The sequence below is a fragment of the Vitis vinifera genome, chromosome 5, assembly GCF_030704535.1.
Source record: "Vitis vinifera cultivar Pinot Noir 40024 chromosome 5, ASM3070453v1".
NCBI classification, from domain to species: domain Eukaryota; kingdom Viridiplantae; phylum Streptophyta; class Magnoliopsida; order Vitales; family Vitaceae; genus Vitis; species Vitis vinifera.
Window position 1 is genome coordinate 25,700,327 of NC_081809.1, and position 27,188 is coordinate 25,727,514.

Genomic DNA, 27,188 nt, shown 5'->3' on the forward strand with positions numbered 1-27,188 from the left:
TTCGAGTTAAATTCGGATTAGGCTCCATGGGGTTGTATTGGGTTGAACTAACCTGAATTTTTTTTAACTTTGGTCTTTTTATTTTAAATACTAAATAAAATATTATGTTGAGACAATAATAAAAAGGATTGTCTCATCTCTTCTTTTGTCTTTTTCTAGTTGAAATAATAATTAAATTTGATATTTGTTTTTTTTGGGTCAGACTCGGATTAATTTTAACCGAAAGTATTGAAAATGTTTGTAGAAACCGCCTAAAGCATTGAATTGGGCCAAAGGCCTACAAATTTTCGGAATCCGTTAAATCCATGAAGAAGTAATATTTACATTCTGGGGCGGCTTTGATTTGGGCTGAGCAAAGGATAAACCCAGGCCCAATCAGAAAGCCAGTCTGAGGGACTACCGTGTAATTTCACATCTAACATAAAACCATGCTTCATCTTCTTCTTTCAACTGCAACCGCGACAGCAAAAACCTAATCTAAACCCCCTCTCATCTTCAGGTTCGCTTTTCTCTCTCTAAAAAAACCTTAATTTAATTTCCATTGTTCTTCAATTCCTTTGAAATCTCTCATTTCTTCTTTGGAAAGAAGTGAGGAAATTGCTTACAAAATGCTAGCCAAAACCCAATTCCAAATTCAGTGCTCTTATATATATTTGGAGAATGGTTGTTCAAAAAGCTTCTTTTGTTTCTGCATTTTCCCTTTTTTCCAGATTTTTTTTGTTAAACATGTATGTAAATTTGTAAAGCAGAAAAGATGTATTGGAAAGTGAACCCAGATGCCTTAAAAGTGGAGAAGGGGCCATTTCTGTTCTAATTTAGATTGTGGAAGAACCACTTCTGGCTTTTGAATGGTCTATGGAATCAATTTGTTTTAGGGTTTGTATTAGAACGATGCTAGATGCCCGATTCATGTATATCTTTCATAATTTTTTTAAAAAATTTTATTGTTGATATATCGACAGCTTTCCTTGGCATCGATTTTGAAGGTAAAATGGCATTGAGAGGCGTGTGGCAGCTTCAAAAGCTGATTGTTAGCTATTCCGATTGGGGTGGAAGCAGCAGAGGTATCAGGTATATGCTCTCTCTCTCTCTCTCTCTCTCTCTCTCAATACTTACATTGCGTGTTTGTTTAATTAATCAGAATTTAGATATAGGCTCTCTTGTTTATTATAGAAAAGTAAGGAAGATCATAGCAGTGGGCATGGGATATAGATTGACCCTACTATTGAATAGGGGAATTTTTTTTTTCTTGTCAATCTTTTTGCAAAACCAAAACAAGAGAGTTCAATTGCTAGTTGAGTTCCCATTTGCTTTGATATTACTTATGTAACACACAAAATTAGTTCTGCTTGTGTAATATTTGACTGGTGAACGAATTCGAGATATTACTGAAGATTTTGCAATTTGGTTTCTATCTTGATGGAGCTAGCTTCTTGACATCCATCACATCTCATTTTATGTGTTTTAACTCTCATAGTCATTATGTTATACATAAACAAATGCTTGAAAGATAAGTAAATGTACTTGTGATATAAAGGTCTAGCCTTGAAGCACTAATTGTGATGACAGTTAAAGGACCAACTTGTGTAGTAATTTTGCTTTATTACATACAGTTTCAGCAATGGGTTTGGTGCAACTGGGCTTGCCCCTGGCCTGATTAGAGGTGGTAATTGGTTTTAGGATATTCATCCTTTGTCATTGGAGCATTAACAGTATAGTAATTGATACAGGTGGACATGCACATGTATAAGGTGAAAATAATCTTCAGACATGAGGGGGTCTCAACAAGTCTCTCTCCCAATGCCTCATGATGTTCCTAAATAGTTTTTTTACATTGTTAATTTTGACAACAATGAGCCACTGAACTCAAGATTATGATGAGCTCATGGTCTCTGGGTAACTTTTTTTAAATGTAGTAGTTGAGATACATACTGGGTAATATACCATACCTTGCCTATCCAAAAAAAAGGTTATATAGCATTACTCTGGCCTGACTACTTATGTATATTAGCTCCCCCACCAAACACACACAGCCCCGGAGGAAAAAGATAAAGGAACAAAAAATGTGTCCACCTTTATAACTGGCACAGCAGGATTATACATACCTTCAAAAGGGATGGAATGGTATTGGAACTTCGAGAGCTTATGAACAATGTTCCTTTTAAGTAGCTAAGCTTGGGATGGCAAGGGAATGACAGGTTGTTGAGGGTGGTGTGTGGAAATGCATTTCAGGAAATTATATGGTTGGCTAGAAATAGCTGTCCAATCAAAATGGATGATTAGCTTAATCAATTAAATAATGGGAGAAGAAAATAGACTGTAATTCTTAGAAGATATTTGATGTGAAGCATGGTGTCCTACAGTCTCTTCTGAGTCTAGGAGGTGCTATAGAAAATATTTTAATGAACTCTGCATGGAATCTTCTTTTTCATTTATTTTCCTTTCTTTCATATTCTATATGAGCATCCTACGCAGGGACATTGAAAAATTATTGGTGTCTGGCTCAACAACCTTGTGGATATCTAAGACATCACATATATAGTGGTGTGCCTGATACAATAGATATGCTCTTCTAGTAAGAACTATTGAACTTTTTGTTTAATTTCACCCAAAATTGGGAGTTAAAACCTCGGCTACAATTTGTGACTATTGGTTCAGTATGGCATGTTGGCATATTACTATGCTTCACAGATTGGTCTGTACATTTTAAAGCTTAAGTTGGTTTTGATGGCATTATATTGCTAGACATTCTATAAGGAAGTGAAATAACAGCAGGTAAATGGATGTGGTTCCCAGTAGTTCTTGTAATCATTTCTGGATCCTTTACATGATGACTGAAGTTCAAAAGAATATGCCCCTATTGTTAGATCTTTTCTTCTTGGAGTGGATCGTCCCATAATTTGAATCGAAAACCATTAATAACAATGCACTCCTGAAAGTTACCTTATTCATTTGCTTCTTAATCCCTTGCATTTGTTTTCCTTGTGAACCATGTTACATGGAATGCTTTTGTGCATTTATTCTGGCTCAGTATACCTGCCATGTGAAGTTAGCATATATTTTTTGATAGGAATTGAACGGTCATGCCAGATCATTCTTTTTTCCTCTATTGGTAAATGTCCATCTTCTGGAAGTGAAAAAATCAAACTCTATATTCATTATCACTCTCCAATTCTCACCTCCAAAGATGTTGAGCAGTACCAGATGTTTCATCACAGTTCTTAGGAGTAATTCTTCAATAGTCTTGTAGCAGCATTATTGAGGTTGCTTATAATTGGCTCTTGGACTTGTTTGGTTTTTAGTCTCAGGTTAAGGCATTTTAATTTATTTAATTTTGGCATGGTTATGACATGCTTGTTTAGATCCGTTCAGTTGTTCCATGTCTAAGCAGTAGATAACTTCTGACATCCATATTTATCTACTTGGATGCTATTCATGTAGTGTCTCACATCCATTTTCTTTACCATATCAGTGATCTAATATTCGGTATGGCAGGGCATTTATGGAGTCCCATCTGCCAGCATTTAAAGAGAGCAATCCTCAGCTAGAGGTGGTTACTGAACTCATTCGTGGTCAGCACCCACACCTGAAGGGCTTTTACAGTAAGACTCTCTCATCTCTCTCTCTCAAAATTGTATTGGATGCTGTATGATTTATGATATATGAGATCTTAGACCTAAATCACTACCTCGTACTTTCTTTATCCTTTTTAGGGAATGATCCATTTTTCAAATAGGACACAATGATAAGTCTGTGGGTCTTACCTGTTTTATCATGTGGTCATCTGAGTGGCATACATAGAGATTTCTAAGTTTAGACGTCTAAATGGAAGATGGTTATACTATGATAAAACAAATTGGGAAACACTTAGGTGGTGAGTGTTTTTTTAACTTAATGTTGAATGCAATTTGCTTTTAGATTTTAGATTGTTTTTTATTTTTTATTTTTTACTTATTTTTAATTTTTTTTATTGAATGAAAAAAACCAAAATATTTGGTTTTTTAATGAATCCTAAAAATGACTTTTTGAAATAATCAAAACACAATCTCACCATAACCCTTACTCTATTAATATTTAATACTTAACAGAAATAAAATAACAAAAAAACAAACAACATAATAATTAATACTATTAAGTTGTATTTCGAATTGAGTTAAATTAAGTTCTATTTAGATTTAAGTAAAAAAAAAAAAAAAAAAAAAAACAAACACCACCTTACTCTTGACTGTTTATTTTAATTGGATTGTTCATTCCCAATTTTCTAAAATTTGTTGCATGAGCCCATTAAGTTGATGTTCTGAGGCATGATTTATCTAGTAGTTTGCAAGGCCTTAAACTTGCATCTTGAGATATTCATCTGCGCTTCTAAAGTGGTATTATCGTTTTGGAAGTTTAATGCATCCTCAAATAAGGTCCAGGTTAAGCGAAATCTACATAAATCAAGCCCTACTTGTTGAACATTCTGCAAAAAGACCATAACTTGAGTAGCAACCATGATATTAAGCTACAGTCAGAAAATTGAGCTCAAGGGTAGAATGATTTCTTTAAAGCTGCTATGGAAATCTTGAGTATCATGTAAATCCTATATCAGTCAGGCGGTAAATTTGATTAAAGCCAGGACAGGGGCAATGAGTGAAACTTTTTGCTCTTTGAAAAATAAATTCTACATCTGTCAGTTGTGTGTAGTTCAATTTCCACTCTTTTACCCCTTTATAGTTGGCTTCTTCCAAAGATTTAGGTTATGTTTTGGTTCCTAGAAAATTTAAGGGAAAGAAAATAAAGAGGAAAGTAAAAGAAAATAAAAAGTAAAGAAATTTTTTTTAAAGTTCATAAATTATTTTTTTATATTACTTCAAACCCATTTCACTTATTTTAACTCTTCTATATTAAGATTAAATAATTTTAAAATATATAAGTTTTTAACTAAATTTAATTATATTTTATTTTTTTTCTTTTATATTTTTATAATGAAACCAAATATGAAAAAATTGTTTTTATTAACAGTTTTCTTTCCTAAACACTTTTCGAGAACCAAATATAGCCTTAGTATTTTTCTTCATGCTTGAGTTTCTGCATATCTTGAAGGCTAAATCATCTCTTGTTGTGAATGCACAGAGAACAAGAACGAGCGGGTGATATGTGTGAAGAATATGACCCCAGAAGATGTACTCCACCATGCAACCAGGCTACGAAATGCGTTGGGAAGAAAGGTGCTGAAGCTGAAGACGAGGCATGTCACCAAACACCCAAGTGTTCAAGGTACATGGACAACTGCCATGAGAATTTGAGGTGCAAGAGAAATGATATAAGGAGCTTGTTTTGGCAAAATATCCCTAAATTGAGCAAAGCTCCATACACTTCTCTACTCGGATATGCACTTCTTTACTCTTTTTTGGGAGGTAAAAAAAGAAAGGGGCAATGGTCTGTAGGAAAATCCAACTGCCATTTTGGTATGAAGTATAAACATGCTGAGCGACCTTGCTAGTCATGGTTAATGTAAAATCTGAGTTTTGTTTAGATTGTGGATGGTCCCATGCATTTTGGTCCTTTCCATGTTCCATGCAAATTATTCTCACATAAATGTGGTCAAATTGAACCTTCAATGCCCAAAACCATCTTTCCTGTCTTTGTTTTCAATTGCAGAACATAAACATAACTGATTGGTTGTTCAAAAATAATTGGGCCTCAGTTGCAGACATGTGGCCATCCTTAGTTTTGTAGCTCTTTTGTTGGTAGTATTTTTCTTTAAAAAGGCCGGTTTAAGCTGTTGTTTTAAAAAACAGTTTCTGAAGACACTTTTTTTTTTTTTAATGATTTTGTAGAATAAAAATATGTTTAAATAACTTCTATATATAATATTTTATTGTTAATCATTCTTCATATGTGTAGTTATATTTTTTGAAAATAGTCTTTGGAAATCAAGTGGAAACATTTAAAAACAACTAAAAATATTTTTTGAAAATACCAAGTTTTTTTGTTTTTAAAAATAGAAAACTGTTTTCCATTTTTTTTTTTGTGGTCAAACATGTTATTGTAATTGAATACCTAACTAAAGAAAACGATGCTTGGAAAAACAATCAAAGAAATTGTGAAATAATTTTTTAGATTTTTTAAAAATAACTTTTACAACTTTAAATGCCTAATCTTTATAAGGTGCTTATAGCGCTTCAGGAATCACTACCAAACAGACCCTTCTTCAAGCTACTACCATGGACATGGACCAAAAACAACACCTTTTGTTGAGCTTGAACATGATAAGAATTTGATATAGTAGAAAAGTTGATGTGTGCCCAGTGAAACACCACACTATTATTCGGGGCAAGTAATCTCTCGAAGCTGTAAATTAGTATGTTACCCAATAAGACAAACAAAACTTTCCCGGAAAATTTCAAATACAAAACATGATTATATGTGTATAAAAATTGTGATTGCCTCATTCTTTTAAGAAGCCTAAAGAGTCCAGCCACAGGGTAATGGTACCTTTGAGAAACCCCAGAGCTGAAGCCTCGGATTCCAGCCTAAGTATTTGGGCAGATAGGTATGATACATTGAGATTTAATCATGCACCGTTATTGGCAGCAGTGGCGGCCTCAGCAGCCTTCTTCTCCCTCTGTTTCTCCCTTTTTTTCTTGTTTTTCGCAGCGTTCTTGCTCATTTCTCTGTATTATAGTGTTTAACAACATCATTAGCATTATAAGAATCAAAACAGGGCATGTTAAGAACAAATCTGTAGGTAGTGGACTTACTCTGTAGAGCTCCCTCCAAATAGCTGGTGTATTACACAAGCATTAAAACCGTCAGAAAACACATAAAAGCAATAGCTGACTCAATAATTCCTACTTTAAAGTCTAAAACTACATTAATATGCACACGATGAAACCTAAAGCAATTGATAAAATCAACTTTGGGTCTTCACCTTGGGGTTTGGAACCCACACTGTGTCTCTTGCGGAAGTTTTAGGATGATGAAGATGATGATAATAGGATGGGGGGGGCGTTTTGATGTGATGTAAAGAAGTTATCATCTCTAAATCATTTTAAACACAAATTGTAACTGTCTTATTTTCTATGTTAGTAAAACCTCACCCAAAAAAAAAGAAAAAAACAAGATTAGAAACAAGGCCACTCATCCATTTCCTAATTGACCTGGTTTTAGATAGGACCAATGAGATATAAAGAAACAAATGTTACAAAAATCAAAATATAACCCATTTAAAAAAATGAAGAACAAATGAAATGGTTCTATCAACATGTACTGTCCTAAATGAGTTCAGTCATTAATTATAAAATTTCCAGATGTAGTTTTATGTACCTTGGTCTGAATGGCAGCTGCAGTCTTTGCATGTGGTGGACGATATGCAGCAGGTTTTTGAGTAGGAGGGTTGGCAGAAGTGGCTTTGTTAGGAGCCACGGAAGATTTTGAACCTTGCCCTGAAAATGAGCCACTCTCTCCAATAAACCAAAAGAATGCATTTACAAAATTTAAAATTAAAAAAGGTTCTTCAACACCAAAAAAGAGATAAACCTTGTTGTTTGGTTTCTCCAACTTTTAATGAGTCAATGGACTGGGCAAGTTCAGCAATTTCACCAAACCTATCTGGTGATTCCGGTTTCCAATCAGCCTGTGTTGGCAGAGAAAAAAAAGGACATAAAAACTACAAGCTGATTCAGGATCTTAGGATAAGTGTTACTGACAACACTGACCTGGTACAACTTATCAAACATCGTCTTGAAATACAGTGATCCATTGGGGTGGAAAATTTTAATCCTGCAGCAATAAAACATAATGATAAAAGAATTTATCAGAGAATAAGTTCATATTTTAATAGACTAAATAAACTCGTTTGAACATGACAATACACACACCACCAACCTAATATGAAAGGAGTCAAAAAATAAAAACTAAAATTACAATAAAAGAATATGACAAGGAAGAAAGACAGCATCCAAATGGAGTCATGAACAGTTAAAAGGGTATATACACTTTTTCGAAAGAAGGAAGCAAAGAATAAAATTCATTGCTTATAACATTTGGCTAAAAAGGAACCGGCTGTAGTCAAACAAGTTAGAGAAAACCTGAGAATCAGCTAGGGTAGCTCCCCAATTTCAGGTTTCCCCCACTTGAACATCCACATCAGCATAAAGGTATGCCATCTAAATTTAAAAACATTTAGAAAATGTAATGGAATGTATTGACCCCTCTTCTCCAAACCCACAAGATGATATAACAAATCAAAAGACCAATTTACCCATTGTCAACTTGTAGTCTTGGAGCTGTTGTGGCAGTCATGAAATAGCATCCATCTGGGGACCATTCACTTGTTACAGACCACTCAGCCCTAGTTGTTCCAAGCTGCTTTTTCTCCTTGTAGTCCCAAAATGCCTGAAGTGCAAAAGAACATGAACACAAGGAACAAGAAAGAAAATGTGATGAATTTTTTGGTACTGAACGTATAAATTGGTGTAGCTACTTTATAACTGGGGGTATAAGGAAGAAAATAGACATTTTACATACAAGAACAATTTTACATACAAGGACATATAGATACAGAAAGAATTATGAAAGTTAAGCCACAATAAAGCATCATTTATGAAAAGGAAAGAACGGTAGCCAAAGAACATCATGGGAAGCTATGTATGTGGATATTGTAATACTAGTAAAAATTTAGAACTTTAATTTCTCTGCAGCTGGACTCCATTCTATCTCAAGCAACAGGTACCAATTGAATTTTTTTAGCAGAGAACTGCTCTTTTCCAGTTCTCTCAGTACATGATTATATTGCAATTTTTGTATTAGTCATCCGGTTTCTCTAGGAGCAGAGTGCTACCAAGTTCACACTATGACCAAATATAGAACTTTCAACTTGCAAAAGCAAAAGCCAGCATATTGCAGTGAGGAATCAATTGAAAATTAGAGAAGAAAGTATTATAATCTTGGATTACATACCATATCACCAGGTAAGTTTCCAAAACCTGCCAAACATAGGACTGCAAACCAGGGAATTAAGGCCACACAAATACATAGTGAAAAGGAAGATGAATGAGAAATTAAAAAAAAAATTGTAACACATTGATTATTAGTGTAGAAAAGCATAATGCAGTTTTTTCTTTTAACCGAAGGATACACTTCCCCTTTGGATTCCATCGAATAGTATTGTAAGGGCCTGTGCCAAGCTCAACCAGAGGATTGCACTTCTTGTCAAACACTGTTGCTTTTGCAGGCATAACTGAAATAGGCTAAGGGACAGAACAATATGCAATGTACTGCAAGAAAATATTTCTGAAAAGAAAAATATAAGGCTACAAACTGGCTGCATTTCCCTTTACATATACTCCAAAGTTTCAATAAGAGAAGCACTGACAACAAATATCTAGTCTTGAAAACTGAAAGTTTTTCAATTAAACTAAACATTCATCATATTGATTCCAAAAACTGTAACTTAATAGAAGGCAAATATCTGGTGGTAGATGAAACACCACCGGTAAGTCCTACCTAAAGAAATTTAAAATGATCTTATTGTTTTATTAACTGATCTTGGCCCATCTGGTTAAAAAGGAAACACTTTCACAAATAAATAAATAAATTGTTTAGTGTAACCAGATAAAATTAAACAGTTATAACGCATCTAAAAGGTTTTTTGAGGTCTCTGCACTTAAATTCAATGCTTAACCTAAAAGCTTATCCTGATAAGATTAATGATGCGTTCAACCTTGGAAAACTTTTTGTAGAGGTTTCTGTTCGAAGTATTGCTGTATTATATGGAAGGAAAATAAGGATACATCCATAAACAACAGCAAATTCTGAACCAGAATATGACCACTGAACATCATGAACTGGCCCTTCTTTACCTGCAAATATACCAAACAATAAGCATCCTGAAGGCAGTTAAAACTGACTTTGGGTTGCACAATTAAGATAGTAACATACTGAGTGGCACAAGGCCTTCATGGGTTCCATTTGTTGTCAAGTAGTTCAGCTTTGATTCTCCAAAATAACTCTGGTTGGTTTTATCAACATCAGCTTGAACCAGAACTAGAAGCCCCGTAGAGCCACGATTCCAACTCAATTGCACTGTTGAACATCGGAAAAAGCTTCGTCGAGCAACAGGTTGACTCATTGAATTTTCACCACAAGCAAATATCTGGACACTGGCAGGAATTCCCTACATAAAGAGGAGGCTTAATGTCATATGAATGATTCCAACAATTTGACCAATTTTAACCAGTTTCTATACAATCTGTTGAAGAATATCAGATTTTCAGAATTTCATGATGTAAAGCAGTAATGGCAATTCATTTAATTTGCAGAACTTTAACCCAATGAGTGACCTATAAATAACCATGGAACCATCCCAGAAATAAGTATTAAGCAGTGGAACACAAACCTTAGATTCTGGAATAAATGCAGCCACATGGGACCCAGGTGCCTTAGAAAGCTCTACAGCAGCTATTCCGGGAATTCTAACTCGATATATAATTTCTTTAGAGAAATCCCGAGCATCAAAAAATTGTATCTCATTTGTTGCCAGACGGCATGCAATAGCTTCATCAGAGCTAAATTGAACTGAGGGCCTAAGGGCAAGCAAATTAGACACTCGAAATCATATAAAAATTTTGAGTATCAAATTTTAGATTGACATCAATTTTGGAGGGGTAAAATCAAAGCATAGCACCAACCATAACAAAACTATGAAAAAATATCAAAATGCTTGAATTTTATACATAAATGATTGAAATTCACAGAACAATAAAACCTCATGAACTATTATTCATACCATGTGGTTTTGGTCATGTTCTTCTGGAAGTGTTGATAAACAGGAGCACCGGTTTCTGTCTTCCATAAGATGACATTCTTTTCCTGTGGTGTTGAGGGTCTTTGAAAGGTCTGAAGATAGGTCCCGCAAGGGGACATGGTGGCTGCAGACATATTGGGAACTGCAAATGATCTGATCTCTTTGGAGCTGCTGCAATCGTATATGCTGACAGTGGAGTCTGATTTCATCACCATGAGTCTGGACCCATCTTCGCTGAACTTTGCATTGGTACAAATAACCTTTTCAAGCTTGACAGCAGGTTGACCATTGTTGAATGGAGGTCCACACCATAGAGAGAACCCTTCTGGTGCTCGAACTAAGAGAAAGGAAGAAGGAAGATAAGAGAAGAGCTAGAAATAAAAGGTCAACCATGCAGGGAGAGGGAAGAATTACCTAAAATCTCCAAAGATGGCACAGAATCCATGAAGCTGACAGGGGAATCAATGAAAGGACAAGCTACCCTTTATCAGCAGAATGTCTGCAAAACAGAGCACTGCTGATGGATCTTTTTAAGAACAGTTTGACTCCAAAGAAAAAAAGATGGAAAATGTAGCCATTCTGAGTAGTGAACTTCAAGGAACAGATAAGGGACAATTTATTTGACTTGTGCATCTTAGAGAACTTGGAATTTTTTATATACATTTTATTTTTGTCCATATAATTCTGTAGAGTACCAGCTAGTTGTCTTCTTTCTTCACACACAAATTATTTCCATTTTTTAAAAGGAACTAAGGTAGAACGAGTGTATCAAGACCTAAGTGATGGATTTTTCTTTCTCACCCGCACAGGAGCCTGCCTTTTTGCTACCTGCATAGGGCACCAAAGCCACTTCTGGTTAGAAGGATTCCTAGCAAGGTTCAAACTTCAAAGTACTTTCTTTTGGTTTCATTTCTGTTAGAAGTAGACAGGAAAAAGCCAAAGGAATTAAGACATCCATGCAAACAATTTCACTCAAAAGAATCAAAAAGTTACGTTTGTAACCTCTATTTGGCCTGTGATATAAAATGCTGAAGTGCCCGAAAATTCTATTACTTACAACCATGGCAACTAATGACCTTTGCTACCATATATCAAAAGACTAAAATCACCAGATCAGTGCTACTGGAACTATGAGATTTCCAATGAATTCATAAGTCAAACAATGTGAACATAACTTAACTGGTCTCCGGCTTGGAACAGTACAAGGTTGCTCATATTGCTGCATATTTAAAAAGTCATATCTACCACCTCAGGAAGCCTTTCTTTTTTGTGATAGGAAACACAACGTACGAGAGAAAAGTGTCTAACAATAAGGGAGCAACCCTATGTACACGGGGCTATACAAAAAGGCACAGAAAAATGCAGCACCAGCAATCACAAATTTTGGGGATTTCAGACAATTAGGCAACTCTGCTCCAAGCAAGTCTGAAAGAGCAAGGTCATAAAAAATGTAAATTTCAATCTGGACAAACACCATTAGAATTAGAACAAGGTCATATTTTAGAGTAAAATGGGCCTTCTGAACTCTTCCTCTACAGACCCTTTCCTAGTTTAGGCCAATTCTAAAAGGTTTTCCCTTTTAAGCCTTAGTTGAACAGTTTTGTGCAACCAATAGGATAAGTTGCCTTAGTTGCCGGTTAGTGTCACCCATGGTTGATAGCAAGCCCACTTCTGATTACCAACTAGCCTCCCAGAAATACAGCATTACTGATAGCAGTTCTAAAGGTGGTATGAATAAACAAGTTCTAACCTTGATAAATCATACTTCTATTATCAAATCCAACTATAGATAAGATAAGGTTTTTGGCTATCAAAAAGGGAAGAAAAAAATATGAGATGAGGCTTTCTAGTTCTGATTTATTTGTCATGCTGCATTAATTCTTTGATCAACAACCGAAAAGTGGTAATGAGAAAGATACTATCATACCACACAAATGCAGAACCTCCACAGCTACCACTGCCTCTGCCCTCGCAACCATCACTGTTCTGCGCAAACTGTTTTGCTAAATTCAACTGTTTTTCCTGAGAAGCTGCCATTTCTAAGACTTGGCAAACACAACTCTCCATTTTTGAGAAATTTCAAAAAGTTTTAAAAATAAAAATAAAAATGAAAGACACAAAGAAAACCCCAGCCACGCCCATGAACAAACATTTTAATAAAGCACACAAATACGAAGATACAATACATACAGCACAATCGTATACAACACTCAAAGTGACGAGTCTTAATAAAAAATTTCAAGTTGATAGGCAAACAATTATATATACTATAATGTGGAATCGCTATCCCTCCGTTTGGTTGCAGAGAAAACAGAGGAAAAGCAAAGAAAATAAACAAAAACGAAAAACTTAACTCCACTAAGCTGAATCGTTGTATTAGCCAGAGTTAAGCAATAAAAAACCTAAGATTCAAGTTGAATTTCGCTTTTTTCCCTTTCCTACATTTTTTTGGCAATCAAACAGAGCGACTTTGAATTTTGACATTCCTAGGGTTTGAAGAGAAGGGTTACCTGAACCAGATAAAATGTAAAAGATATCAACTTTTCGGAAATTTCAATCGCCGGCGTCGGGCTTCCCGAGGGAAAATGGACTGATCGGAGATCCGCCGGAGAAGTCCGTCGACGTCTTCTCAATCTGACACCCGGGCGTTGAGCTGGCTGCTGTTTTGTGTGAACGCGCCGGTCTGGTGTGCGACTGCCTACTCAATCAGCCAGTGAAAAGAAGCCACGTCGAAAATTTTATGGATTTGGGTTGGGCCCTGTCCTAAGGTTGTCTGACTGGGTATTGGACCAAAATTTTGGGTCTTGGGGTGAGGCGCGGCTGGGTTTCATAAGAAAGTTCGCATATTTCAAATTAAGATATGACTTAATCACAAATCAAATTAAATTTAGGTTTATGACATAATTCCAATGATGAAAATATTGGTAATCATGGATATATCGGTACTTCGATTTTACGGATGAATTGGATATATTGGCGGATATTTTGGAAAAAAATATCGATAGGCCTAAAATTGATCAAAATTTATAAAAATATAAAAAAAAACTTCATAAAAATGTAATTAGAATTATAATGATATTTTAAACTTTTTTATTAAATAATTTAATATATGTATAATATGATTTATCATATTTGATAATAATATCATATGCAACGATAAAAATATGAATTTTATAAGTGTACATTTATTATTAAATTACATCAAATATTATTTCATAATAATATTATGATATTTGATTATAATATATTTAATTTTAAAATATATTAATATTAAAATTATGATATATTTAATTCAATTGTATCAAATGATATAAAATAAATTGTGATATATGTATAATTTTTAAATATTTAATTAATCTATTAATGATATTAAAAATACCATGAAGAAAATTATAATGATAATTTTTGTATTTTTGGTCATCAATTAAAATAAATTTTTTCATTTAATTATAAAATAATTATAATTAATTTTCTCTTTAAAATATTATTTTAATATTTTCTTTAAAATATATATATATATGTTTAGTGCATAATATTTAACAAGGGGCAAGCTTGGCCTAATGATAAGTAAGCTGAACCCTAAACCAAAAAGGCATTTTGAGGCGACTATAACGTGTTTGACCTCGTTGACCCATGTTAATCATCCGATATATCAGGAAAAATCGATGATTTATCGCCATATCGCTAATATATTGCAAGATATCGTCAATTTTTAGGGATTTTTCCCGAAATTTTACCAAAACGATATCTTGATATTTTCTTCCATGCATGATTCAACCCTAATTTGTTTTATGTTTAGTGACACCTAACAATAAAATAGGTAGCTTTATAACAAGAATTGTTGTTATTGAAGTAAATGATATGACTTGAGATGCCAAACGAAGGTTGTTGGGTAGTGCCTCTTTTGAGTGCCAATACCCATTCAACAATAATTCTTTATGTAACAAACCCACTTCATTATCTAAGTGCCTAGAGCCTAGTGCCCTATATGATTCTAATGAGAAAATTTATGGTTTCCATGGTTTGCCAATAAAGAATATGTGGTACTTCCCTATAGAAAAAACCCAACTCATTGTGATGTTATGAAAAGTCATAGAATTGTGTATTAATATGTGGTGATAAAGCTTTTAGTAATAAAGGGTTGCCTTTTTCTATAGGGAACAATGCCCTACCTTCCATGTAAAAAGATTGGATTCTTTATTCTAGATTTCATGTGATTTGCTTGTTGGTTGACTAACCAAATTCAGATGGAAATAGATTGAATTAAATTGAATTTATCATATGAATTATGTTGTGATAGTTTGATCTTCAAATTGGTTGGATCTGAAATATTTTATTAAAGTCAGTATCGTACCAATAATAAAATAATTGAAGATCATCGATAATGAAATAACTGAAATTCATGATGTAATCGTTTTAGTTGATAATATAATATTTTAAAAAACCATTTTTAAGTCATGGGATTGACCGATGAAATTAATAAAAACCGAAAAACCATAAGATGAGTGTTCAAATCCAAAACCCTAACTACAATCCAACCCTAATTCAAAATTTGAAGAAAAATGGAGATAATCATAAAACTAGGATTGACACAAATCCTAACATCACAAAAGCCTTGATCTTCCCAAAGGCTAAACTTGAGGGCCCACTAGTCCAAAAGAGCAAGTAGCAATAATCAATGTAATTATAAAGTGGGAGGGGAAAGGGCAAGTGCCCTAAATATGAGGTATAAGAAAAATTTACAAGTGAGTGTATTTCTTTACATGATTCACAACCCTCATAATAGCCTAACCAAGACATCTTTTTCTCTCTTATCCAACTTGTCCCTTCTATCCTTGTACAACAATTCTTCCACTTGAGGATGCCTCCCCCACAAATTTCTATTTTCTAATCAATTACAACCATCTTATCTTCCTTTTTTCTCCCTCACTTTCTCTAACTTTCTAGGAGTTGACAATATCCAAACACATTCCATGCCCCACTCCACACCCACCCACCCAACTTGTCATGCAAAATTTCCTCCTTTGTCCCTTTAATAATGGAAAAACCTAATTTATGTAAAGCTCCCACACATTTTTTAATATGAATTTTTACTAGGGAGTCACTCGTTTGAAACCCATTTCATATTCAATGACCCAAATGACCCTTTTGCAAGAATCATGCTCATTTACTTGTTTTATATTGGGGCAGGTTGAACTTCACCTGCCCCCCTTTATAATACAGCCCTACAATAGGCTCCAAAACTGGGGGAGGTTTTGGGTTGTGCCCTAACTTAATTACCAAGGCATTAAGCCATGGGTCCCTTTGTTTTAGATCATAAATGAGCCAACAAATGGGTATTTTTGCTTTTAATTTGTGTCTCCAAATGTCTAACGAACAACTAATTATACTAAGAAATTTTTATTCATCTTGAGCAATGTTTTCATTTTGTTTTCTATTTTTAAATTGGTATTTTTGAGGTAAAATTAACAAGGATTTCGTATTTTCACGAAGGTATTCAACATATTTTTATTTATTTAACTTGATTTATTTTTATATCATTAAAAATTGAGAATATGTTTTAGTGAAATTATATAAAAATATATATTATTAGGTGAGGATAAATTGATATTATTTATAATAATTCACATCAAATTATATAAATATTGTTTGTTTTGAATGTAAAGAGGTTCTCACGATTTTAAAATACGTTTATAAGATTAAAAGGAGTTCTATAATTAAAAACTTTATTTTTTATTCGATGTGAGTTAGTTTTTATTCGATACGATATCATAAATACTCATTATGTAGACACAATATCTTTATTGTATTACATAAAATTATGAAATAAAACAAATAAACATATTTGGTCCAAAACCTTGGAGATGGATTCTAAATTTGAACAAACTATAATCTATAAAAATAGATTTTTTTTTCCAAAATAAATTTATTGGAATTCAATTTGGTGCGTTATCAAATGTTTGGACCCTCCATTTAATTTTCCATTCGAAATTAGTAAAAAAAAAAAAAATAGAGATGACCAGCCTGTTTTACTTTATTTTTCTTTCGTTATTAAATTTAAAAATATTGCCAAATTCCTTTCAATCCAATTGAATTTTTAAATATTAATTATGATATTAAAATTACAACTTTACCCTCTCCCCCTAAAAGGCCTTCATGCCCAAACACCACCCTGTCATTTCAACAACTTGGAGTCTGGAAATTAATTATTTATTCAAATTTACATCTTTACCCTCACCCACGAACTCTCGAGCTTCAAAATTACTCTGTAAGTCCAAGCATAATGGTGAGCATTTTTGGAACTTTTCGAATATGGGCCTGACATTGAATTTCTCGTTGCCAGTTCCAAGATATTTGTAGAAGAAAGGTGTAATTATGTTGGGAGAATAGGGGCGCTATGGTGAATTTATAAAGGGCTGTTTGGTAAATCCATCTCTCCCCACCATTGTGAGTGGAGTGGTCTCTTCATTTTAAACTCACCTCCATTGCAGTCTTTTTCTTTCTCTGCTTTTTGTCATTCTAGAGAGAGAAACAACTCTTGCTTGCAATCTAGAGAGAGAAGGTAGGGGAGACGGAGAGATGGTGGATGACTTCATGGTGTGTGTGGATAGGATCATAGCATCAGCATGCTTTGAATCAGTGAATGGAGGAGGTGGAGGAGTGAGAGGTGAAGGGAGTGAGAATGTGTGTGCTGTTACTAACAGTGGAGGAGCAGGAGGAGGAGGAGAGTGGTGTTCAAAGAAGGAGGGAGGGATGGTCAAAGGTGGTGGGGTTGTGGTTGAGTGTAGGATATGCCAGGAAGAAGATGAAGAGCATGCAATGGAGGCCCCTTGTGCCTGCAATGGCACTCTCAAGGTATTCACCTTTTCTCCGGAAAATTTGTGTTTTGCCTTCATTTTTGTTGGTTTTGACATATGGGTATTTGCGGGTTTGAGCATTTTCTGATTCATTTGCCTTTATTTTTTGTTCTATGGTACTTTGAAGGATGTGACTTTTGCTCTGAGAAATTGTGTTTTGGATCATTTTTGTTGGTTTTAGCAGCTCGGTATTTTTGGGTTGGAGCATTTTCTGATTCTTTTGCTTTGTTTGCATTCTAATGAAAATCTCAAGGTCTTGACCTTTTCTATGAGAAATTAGAAAATTGTTTTTTTTTTTTGGTTTTAACTTCTGGGTAGTCTGTGGCTATGAACGTTTTCTGATTCTTTTGCGTTGTCTTTGTCTAATGTTACTCTCTGGGACTTAACTTTTTTTCTTTGACTCCACTGAAAAAATTGTGGGTTTGATCATTTTTTTATTATTTTGCTTCGTTTTTGTCCTGGTAGCACTCTTAAGGCCTTACTTGTTTTCCTTAACTTTGGTGAAAGATGGCGTTTTAGCTTCATTTTTTTGATGGTTTTGGCATCTGGGTACTGGCGGATTCATGCATTTGCTTGATTCTTTTGCTTTGTTTTTGTTCTTTCTCATGGTACTTTGAAGGTAATGATTTTTCCTGATATTTTATTTTCTTAAACATCACTTCTCTTCACATTATTCTGTGGGTGTGCTTTGAATTGCCTAGTGTTCTTCATCAATAATTGCTTTCTTTTCTTGGGTATTGACATGTGGGCATTTGGTTTTGTGAGTACTAAGTGTTTTCATTCAACATTTGACTCTGTCTCTCATGGCACTTTGAAGGCATTGACTTTTCTGGGTTATGCCTGAAACATCACTTCTTTTCACATGTTTCTCTGGGCTTGCTTGTAAAATACATTTGTTTTCTAAATCTAAATCTTCTGTGTTCTTTTCGTTTTTTTCTTCCCTGGGCTGATTTGACTCATGGATATTTGATCTTGTGAGCATTTATTGATTCTGTGATTCTGTTGTTATCTTTTACCGAATCTCTCTCTCTCTCTCTCCCCCCTTGTTTGGCTGTCATTATTTTTTTTTTCTTATATTTTTTTTGAATTAATCTATTAAGTGATCTAAATGTTTATTTAAGTGATTTTCTCTTTTTAACATTAGTTTGGTTGTTGAGAAACAGAGGAAACAAAGGAAATTTTCAGTTTTACGTTTATGTTCTTTGAAAAAAAAAAAAGAAGAAGAAGAAAAATCCATTAATGGGTTACGGTTGCATTAGGCACAATTGAGTTAACATTCAGAATATTAGTTTTGTCTACTTTCTTGCATTTTCTCGGCAATCAAATGTTATTTCAAGAATGTTATTTCAAGAATGTGAGTTGTTTGTAATTTTATTTATATCCTGTTCTCGGTGTTCTTTGTGAGGTGTTTACTCATGGTTCTAACTCCATTTGGGTTATCAATTCTGTAGTTCAAATATCAGTATTTAACCTTGTTGCACCAAGTTCAATTCAATATCAATTCAATACACTAATTAGAAAACCTGAACAAGTTTTGGAAGATCCATTTGGCATGTGCTGTTCATATCATTCCCTCCATTCCCAAACAAGTTATGAAACAGGGAATTCTGCATTATGATCTAGTGTTTGTGTGTTTTGCTGATCCTTCAGGTTCCTAGAATTTCCAGCTAGTTTGGGACTTGTGAATCATAGATTGATTTTTTTGGGTTTGGCATGTAGTTTGCTCATAGGAAGTGCATTCAGAGATGGTGCAACAAGAAAGGCGACACCACCTGTGAAATCTGCAATCAGGTTATAGTTTTTCTTCCACATTGAATTTATCATATATATAGATATAATTTGAAGAATAATGGGTCAGTTTTTTCTGTTCTTTTAGGTATTTTCACCGAATTATTCTCTTCCACCAGGCAGAAGCAATCCTGATGTAATGGCGATTGATATCAGGTAACCTCCAGCTCAAACCATGCATTTAGTACAAAGCTCAGGTATGCAAATGCATTCTTTTTTAAAGATCCGTGCTTTATAAGTTCCTATCATATTCCATTCTTTAATCTTCTTTACATTTTCTCAAATAAACCACTGCTTTTTAAGGAGACAGACAAAAAGTCAGGAAGTTATAAAAATTTTACAGCAATTCAAACCACAAATAGTTCAAGTGTTGAAGGAAGAGGAGCAGGAAAGGCTATAATTGCTTGTTTGGATGGCCCGGAAAACATTTCTATGTGACTGCTCTTTAACAATAATTAGATCAATAGCATCAAATGTTGGTCCTTTTTTTGCTTAATGTACATAATGAGATAGTAGAAAAGTGTAAGACGAGAAATACGGATGGTAAGGCCAGTTAAATTGATTTCACCCTTCTTGTGTTCTCGCTTGCCTGGCTTACAAACTGCAACCCTTTTTAGTCAAGGTGGAGGTTTAACAAATGCCTTTTCTGAATTCCTTAAGCAATTTCACAAATTGCATTCTTCACATTGTTCAAGAATAATCTCCTTTTTTGCCATCTTTTTCTTCAAATGCATGTTGCATTATCTATTGATTTAGTAACACTTAAATTTACTCACTGGAGTAGAATTTAAGGGTTCCAACCATTCAGTTGCCTCTGCTGCTGCTGCTTGTTGGAAGTTTTGGCACCCACCATTTGATAGGTCTCTTGAGAGAAAAACAAGCCTAGGCACACTGCCATTGTTGAGATAATCAAAGGGTTGGTTTCTAGGTATAGCATATGGTTAGAAGGTCATGGCTGTCAATTGAATTAGTTTTTGAATTGAGATACTTGCTTTATTGGGATTTTCTTTTGGGTGGTTTCATTCATCAATGATGCAATTTGTAGATACGAGCCCTACTAATATCATGATTTAGAACAATCTCACTTACCAAAAGGGTCATTAGGTCTGATAATAAATTCCAAACTGTTGTCTTAGACTTTTAGTTGGCAGCTAAGCTGAATTGAAGTTTCGGTTGTTCAACCAATTTCTATGTCGTTAAAGGGCAAAAACGTAAATAGCAAGTAGCTAAGGAACACAAACACATAGAAATTCTCTCTTGGTATTATTACAAACCCTCATGGGTGAAGGAATGGAAGAGCCAGCTAGGAGTGCTTTTGTCAGTATTGATCTGATGGGATTGTCTTGGATCATAGTCACTTGGGCATAGGACATGGTCTGTGGGTATTCCTGGTACGATAAAACACAGAATTGGTTTTTCTGGACTGATGTTTTCACATTATTTCACTACCAATGATGGCTTTAACATTATTAGAAACCTCATAGGCAAAATAACAAAAGGGCCACCTTGGTGTCCTCACTTGTTGAAACTGAGGCACAGGACATGGACATGATGATCAGTGTTTATGCCCCACATTCTGAAGAGGTTTTTATTTATTTTTTGTTTTTCTATAGTTTTTTCTCATTTTAACTTCTGAAGAACTCCAGGTTATGTTTTGTATCGAAGATTCTAAAAAATTTGAAGTCCTAAATGTCTATGTGTATTCTCCTTTCTGCTAATCAGACAAGCATGGGGGCCCCATATTGATCTCCGGGATCCTCATTTTCTAGCGCTAGCTGCTGCTGAACGTCAGCTACTGCAGTCAGAATACGAAGACTATGCTGTTGCAAACACTGGTAGCATTGCCTGCCTCCGGTCCGTTGCTCTCATTGTAAGCACTGCCCACTCTTATTTCCTCCAAATTGTTGTCTGTATCTTCTTTAGAAGCTAATGTTTGGTGGTTATCTGAACAGTTGTTGATAGTTTTGCTTATACGGCAAGCTCTGATGGTCACAAGAGACTCTGGGATGGTTCAGGAATCATCGATATTCTTCAATGTAAGAACAACATAATGCCATTGAACTTGTTGCTCGTATTTACACACTTGCAGACACAAATAACACGGAGCATAGTCCGGTTCTGATGAAAGTAGACTTTGCATATGTTATGAGATTAGCCTACATATCACTTAGGATGAGAAGTGTCTGAAGTCTTATTTATAGTGGACTCCTCTTCACTATGTGGATATATTTGAATGTCATGCGGGCTTTGAGATCAAAGTAGACAATATCTATATAAGAGGAAAAATGGGTCTTTACATATCTACTCTTATCTGAACAAATTCTTTACTTTTCAGTTTCAGATATCGCTGCTTCAATTTGCTGGTTTTCTTCTCCCATGCTACGTGATGGCCCGATCATGGTACATTATACAGTGTCGAAGGAGGCGGCAGGTAACTCCATCATGAAAACGTCAATAATATTAACTTAATAATTGCCATGTGACAAAATCAATTAATCAAATTTGTTTTTCTAGGGTTAACTGAAGAATGAAAGACACTGATGCTGCCATTCTCCAATGGTTCTTCCCAATGCATCTTCACAGGCAAACCCTTCTGTATATTGCATTTTCCTTAAGCTATGTACAAGGCACCCAAGAAGTGCCAAAAAGATTCAACAACCAAAGCCCTAGTAGCTTAACCTTGAAGCTACTCAAGAACTCAACAAGAAGAAAATGTAAATAAGAATGTTGAGTTCAGTAGGGTTTTTGTTATATCTTGCTGTGTGGTGTGAGGTATGATTTGAAAAAATTGGTTGGCCCCAATGGGGAAATGGGTCTTGATCTCTTGTTTCAAATGAAGGTTGTTCAACACTTTGAAAGAGCCACAAGGGCTTCAAAATAGGCCCATTGTTCAGTTGTCTTTCTTTGAAAATTTGTTCTTCTGATCACATTGGGAAGTGATTTGATTTCTATTCAAAGTATTGTGAAGTAAAATTGGTTAGGTTTGGAGCTTTGTAAACCCAAGTTCAATACGAATTATTAAGAATTCAATCCTAATGGATAGTTCAGTTGGTTCAGCCTTGGGTTTGCTTTTGGTCACTAATTCTAATTCCTTTAGGGCTATTGGAGGTTTAATTAGTCATTAACTTTAGGGTCTCGTAGGATTAGTCGAGGTGTGTGTAAGGTTTGACCATCAAATCGGATGGATTGTCTAGTTTTTTAAGAAATGATTATATTTGATACATTAACTCAAGATAATAATAAAAAATAAATCTTTTCATATTTTTTAAAACGTAAAATAGTATATAATATAATTAAATTTGACATTTTCGAAAAAAATATATATAATGTTTTGAAAATCGGACTCATTGGTACTGACGTTAAATTACTTGGGCTGGTTGGACCATCAAATTGGACGGACCGTCTAATTTCCTAAGGGAAAAGGCCCAAAGCCCATTAAAAGCCGAAACCGGTTGAGCGAGGCCTTAAACAAGCCCTAGAAGCCCAATCCAATCCAAACCCAAGGCTTGGCAGCAATTTGGACTTGAACCACTGACTTCAAGCTTTAAAAGCAAGAGAGTTGCTGTTAATGTTTTTTTTTTCAAATAAAAGCTTTGAACAAACATAAATATTTACATTTCTGTTTATTTTTATAATAATAATTATGAAAATAATATAAATAATTAATATGATAATTTTAAAATAATAAAATACAAAGACAAGGAAATAAAACTAAAAATTATGATTTTCTTTTTCTTTAAATATATTAAGTGTTCTATTTAATAAAATTTAAAATATTGATATATTTATATTTATTTTCATAATTTAATCACATATGTATATTTAATTTCTTGTAATTATTTTAATTTTATATGATATAAAATTTATATAATTATGACATCACCAATCTAATCATAGTTCAACCATTGTTTCGAATAATGAATCAATAATCTATAATTTTTTCGATTTAATGACCGATTCAGTGCTAAAAATATTGAATATGTATTAACACTATTTTTTACAAAATATTAAATCGGGTTGGAATTAGGCTCATGTAATGCGGATCATTGGCCAAGCCCAATTAGAAACGATTCTTTTATCATTGAACATTAATCCCAATTATCAATGAGACAAACTTCAATTAAACATGGATTTATCACTTGTTAATGGGTCATGATGTTAAAGTCGGATCCACACTTTGAGAAGCCACAAGGGATCCATTGTTTATATTTTCTTCTCAAGGACCACAACCCCTCTACTCCATCGAAAATGCGCCCGTGACCAAATGCATTTACACCGGCGGTTTTTCTGATTGTGACTAATTAGTGGTGACCAAAAGACTGTGTGACTGTGACTAAAAACCAATTTTATTGGTAACAATTTGTATTGACTTAGCTAACAATGATGATTATAATGAACAAGGAAGATTGTGACATGGAAAGATACATTTTTGTAGATATCTTAATTCAACAAGCTTCTTTGCTAAACACTATGCAAATCTTCGAGATTTGATGTCCCTTTCTTCCCAATAGTCTACACAAATTAATCCATGTTTTACGCCTCATTGTTTGGTGTCTTCATCCATGGCAAAGCCGCCCATTGTCAAAGAGTAATTAAGGATGCAAGTTGTACAAGACTTGAATTTCACCCAACAACCCAATCCAAATGTAAAACTTAATTGTAATACCGTAAAAAAATTAAATTTTCTAATAATAAACAATTTTAATTTTAATTGGTTTTTTAAGATGAAAATTTAAAATAGAAGTTTTCTTTCCATTTCTAATTTAAACATTTTTTTCTTAAATTAAAGATACATATACATTAACATAATTTTTTGATCGATCAACATATTTTAACAAATCCCAAAAAAATAAACAAAATATTTTTATAATACTATAGAAAATAAAAGTGAGTGGCGGCATCATAATCTTGATACTAATCATGTCATTAGGAATGCGATTATATTTAAATATAATTAATTATACTTAAATAAACTCTTTAAAATTTCAAATAATGTAGGTGGAAGGGTCTTATCACCATAATTAAGACACTAGACAAAGAACAAATGGGTTAAGTTTTTCTTTGTTTGCTTTGACAATGATCTTAGTGGCCTTCAAAAATTCTACCAATGGTGATGTTGACTCCATTTTAAAAAATGTTATTTATAAATTTTAATTTTAAGATTTTATTTATTTATTTATTACTTCTTAAAAAGTGATTGGTGAAAGAATTTGAATTCGTAGTTTGTAATATAAAAAAGAAATTAAAAGAAAATGTAAGAGCGTAGTTTTCAAACAGCTGATCTATAAAAAGGCATATAGTGTGACTTTAATTACATCGATAATCTCTTTTTGTCAAGCGATAAAGCCTTTTTCTTGACTTTGTATCCATTTCATTCATTATACTTTAGAATTAAGAAGCGGGTCATATTCATGATTCCATTGCTCTTTAATTACTCTATCACTTTCATATTAACACAATTTCATCGTTTTTTATCCTTTTCATATTATTTTAGTTTGTATGCATGGTACATGTCTTTGTGTATGATATTAAAACTTTTCATTGAAGTCTTAAATTAATGTTATGTTTGGTTCTCGAAAAATATCAAAGAGAAAAAAAAAACACTAAGAAAAATGATTTTGTCATATTTGGTTATTTTATAAAAAAATATAAAAAATTAAATATAATTAAAACTAATTAAAAACTTACATATTAAATTTTTAAATATTTAATCTTTATATCGATAAGTTGAAATTAGTGAAATAAATTTTAAATATTATACAAAAATAATTTATTGACTTTAAATATTTTATTATTATTATTTTTTTTTTATTTCCTTATGTTTTTCCTTTCTATTTTCTATTTTCTATTTTCTCACGTTTTTCCTTGAATTTTATGAGAATCAAATATAACATAAAAATTAATGATAATGGGAAAAAGAGAAAATTATTTAGTAGTTAATGAAACTTTAAAACATTTAACAAATTTAAAGAAACTCATGAATTTATAATATTTGAATTTCCACAATAATGAAATTAAAAAATCATGAATATTTTCTAAGATTTTATGTCACTTCATGGAAGATGTGGAACTCCATGTTTCGTGGCACAATTTTGGTTTGGCTCCATTGTTTTTTCTAGGTCAAACAAGACTGACCAACTACCCTGCCTCCATTAGCCTATAATAGTATAATTCAAATGTCAATAATATCTTATTTCTAGTTGTTTTTTAAAAATAAAAAATAAAAAATAAAAAATGTTGCCACCTTTCCAGTATTAATTTTAGAATTTTTGAAATATTTATTTTGTTTACAAATTTAAATATTCTTAATTTGATTTAAAATAAATGATTAAATAAAATAATTTTTAAATTGAAGGGCTTTTTGATACAACATCTTATAAATTTTAAAATTTTAAAAATAACAAAATCATTTATTTGTTTATTTATTTTAAATATTGAGAATAAAAACCTTTCTAAAAATTTAATAATCAAACTTATTCTTAGTAACATGTCATATGAAAAGTAATATTAAATAAATTAGGCAAAATATTCCTAACAATAGTAAAATGATGCTATTTTGCTATTGAATTTGTTAATTATACTCACAAATCAAATAGATAAATATAATATATTTTCATAAAAATTCTACAATATTGAATAATTATTTTTGAAATTTTATATTTTAATTTATTAAATTAAGAGTATTTATATGATACAAGTATCGAAAACCTCTCATAAAACCTTAATAAGGAATTTGATATTCATTAGAAGATAATGAGTAGAGTTTTTTTTCAGTTACCTAGTCCGTCCCATTCTTAATGGGATATAATTGAAATTAAAATTAAATAGAGGACGTGTTTGGGTATTGCCTTGTCCATTTTCGATTATATATAAAATTAAAATTTAAAAATAGTTTAATTATTTATTTTATATATATAAGTTTTTTAAAAATAAAGTTTTTAAATAATAATAATAATAAACGGGACAAGACATGATAAATATGAAAATTTGCATATTTGTCTTGTTCAATTTTTTTATTAGGATAAGATGATAATTATTTTGAATAAATGGGACGAGTCAACATGGGGTGGGGCGAAACATCCCGTTGGACAACTAGCAATCTAGGATTGTATGGTAGATGTGGTTACCCCAAAAATAGTTCAATGGGACCCTTGCACATAGGATAATTCATTAAATTGGGAAACATTTGAAAGGCATTGAGCCCCATTTACTTTTCCAAACACAGAACCATAGACATGTGACTTTCACAATACATATAAATGCTATTTACTTATTTTTATTAAAAAATAATTCAAGAAAATTAAAAGGTTGCCCACCTTGATGCCTTCTAAGAAACTTACCTTTTGTTTGGCAATATTATAACAAAAAATAATTTGTGAGAATGTTTTATTAAATAGTTTTTAACCATTTTACAAATAAAATTCTTCTTGAAGACTTAGGGTTTGGTTGGAAGCTGTTTTTTCAAATAATTTTATGTTCTTTAAAACAAAAAATATAGAAAACATGTTTGACACCCAACGGAGTTTCTGTTCGTTTTCACTTGTTTTTTAAGGGTTGTTTTAAGAAATAATTATAAAAACATGTAGAATGATTATAAATATAACACTAATTATAAAAAATTGTTTTTAAATATATTTAAAAATATTAAAAAAGGTTAAAAACATTTTAAATTTTCAAACTGATTTTTATTTTATAAAAATTAGAAAACAGTTTTAAAAAATTGTTCTTAAAAACTATTTTTTATAATTATT

At 32.9% G+C, this 27,188-nt stretch overlaps 3 protein-coding genes across 29 annotated transcripts; 2 read left to right on the top strand and 1 right to left on the bottom strand.

Moving 5' to 3' along the window:
• Window positions 1-397: 397 nt before the first annotated feature.
• LOC100254168 (large ribosomal subunit protein mL43) lies at window positions 398-5,517 on the top strand. 2 transcript variants are annotated; one of them, XM_002276070.4, is made up of 4 exons: window positions 398-499; window positions 963-1,071; window positions 3,496-3,602; window positions 5,116-5,517. In XM_002276070.4, exons 2-4 carry the CDS (start codon window positions 992-994, stop codon window positions 5,286-5,288), a joined length of 360 nt encoding a protein of 119 aa, XP_002276106.1. In that variant the 5' UTR covers window positions 398-499; window positions 963-991; the 3' UTR covers window positions 5,289-5,517. The 2 variants fall into 2 exon arrangements, with proteins under 2 accessions (XP_002276106.1, XP_002276080.1); XM_002276044.5 differs by having other exon boundaries at window positions 987-1,071.
• A 699-nt stretch (window positions 5,518-6,216) lies between these two features.
• Window positions 6,217-13,532, bottom strand: LOC100249064 (eukaryotic translation initiation factor 2A). Of its 26 annotated transcripts, none has more exons than XM_010652406.3 (16): window positions 13,303-13,532; window positions 12,720-12,814; window positions 11,594-11,620; window positions 11,207-11,291; window positions 10,775-11,129; window positions 10,385-10,571; window positions 9,928-10,162; window positions 9,780-9,848; window positions 9,125-9,226; window positions 8,947-8,987; window positions 8,249-8,382; window positions 7,704-7,767; window positions 7,525-7,621; window positions 7,312-7,430; window positions 6,747-6,769; window positions 6,217-6,659 (listed from the first exon to the last, which is right to left on the bottom strand). In XM_010652406.3, exons 4-16 carry the CDS (start codon window positions 11,235-11,237, stop codon window positions 6,560-6,562), a joined length of 1,557 nt encoding a protein of 518 aa, XP_010650708.1. In that variant the 5' UTR covers window positions 11,238-11,291; window positions 11,594-11,620; window positions 12,720-12,814; window positions 13,303-13,532; the 3' UTR covers window positions 6,217-6,559. The 26 variants fall into 26 exon arrangements, with proteins under 26 accessions (XP_010650708.1, XP_019075760.1, XP_010650709.1 ...); XM_019220215.2 differs by having other exon boundaries at window positions 11,568-11,620; XM_010652407.3 differs by having other exon boundaries at window positions 11,568-11,704.
• A 3,749-nt stretch (window positions 13,533-17,281) lies between these two features.
• LOC100254146 (uncharacterized) lies at window positions 17,282-22,330 on the top strand. Its single transcript, XM_010652412.3, has 7 exons — window positions 17,282-17,647; window positions 19,369-19,440; window positions 19,526-19,593; window positions 21,160-21,307; window positions 21,390-21,473; window positions 21,773-21,868; window positions 21,952-22,330. Exons 1-7 carry the CDS (start codon window positions 17,372-17,374, stop codon window positions 21,955-21,957), a joined length of 750 nt encoding a protein of 249 aa, XP_010650714.1. The 5' UTR covers window positions 17,282-17,371; the 3' UTR covers window positions 21,958-22,330.
• The last annotated feature ends 4,858 nt before the right edge of the window (window positions 22,331-27,188 follow it).

Coding starts and splice junctions, on each gene's coding strand:
- LOC100254168 (XM_002276070.4), top strand. CDS start 992: ATGGCATTGAGAGGCGTGTGGCAGCTTCAAAAGCTGATTGTTAGCTAT. Junction 1,072..3,495: donor GGAAGCAGCAGAGGTATCAG/GTATATGCTCTC, acceptor TCGGTATGGCAG/GGCATTTATGGAGTCCCATC. Junction 3,603..5,115: donor ACACCTGAAGGGCTTTTACA/GTAAGACTCTCT, acceptor GTGAATGCACAG/AGAACAAGAACGAGCGGGTG.
- LOC100254146 (XM_010652412.3), top strand. CDS start 17,372: ATGGTGGATGACTTCATGGTGTGTGTGGATAGGATCATAGCATCAGCA. Junction 17,648..19,368: donor CCTGCAATGGCACTCTCAAG/GTATTCACCTTT, acceptor TTTGGCATGTAG/TTTGCTCATAGGAAGTGCAT. Junction 21,308..21,389: donor TCCGGTCCGTTGCTCTCATT/GTAAGCACTGCC, acceptor TTATCTGAACAG/TTGTTGATAGTTTTGCTTAT.
- LOC100249064 (XM_010652405.3), bottom strand. CDS start 11,237: ATGGATTCTGTGCCATCTTTGGAGATTTTAG. Junction 10,163..10,384: donor CATTTATTCCAGAATCTAAG/GTTTGTGTTCCA, acceptor CTCTTTATGTAG/GGAATTCCTGCCAGTGTCCA. Junction 6,660..6,746: donor TTTGGAGGGAGCTCTACAGA/GTAAGTCCACTA, acceptor ACTATAATACAG/AGAAATGAGCAAGAACGCTG.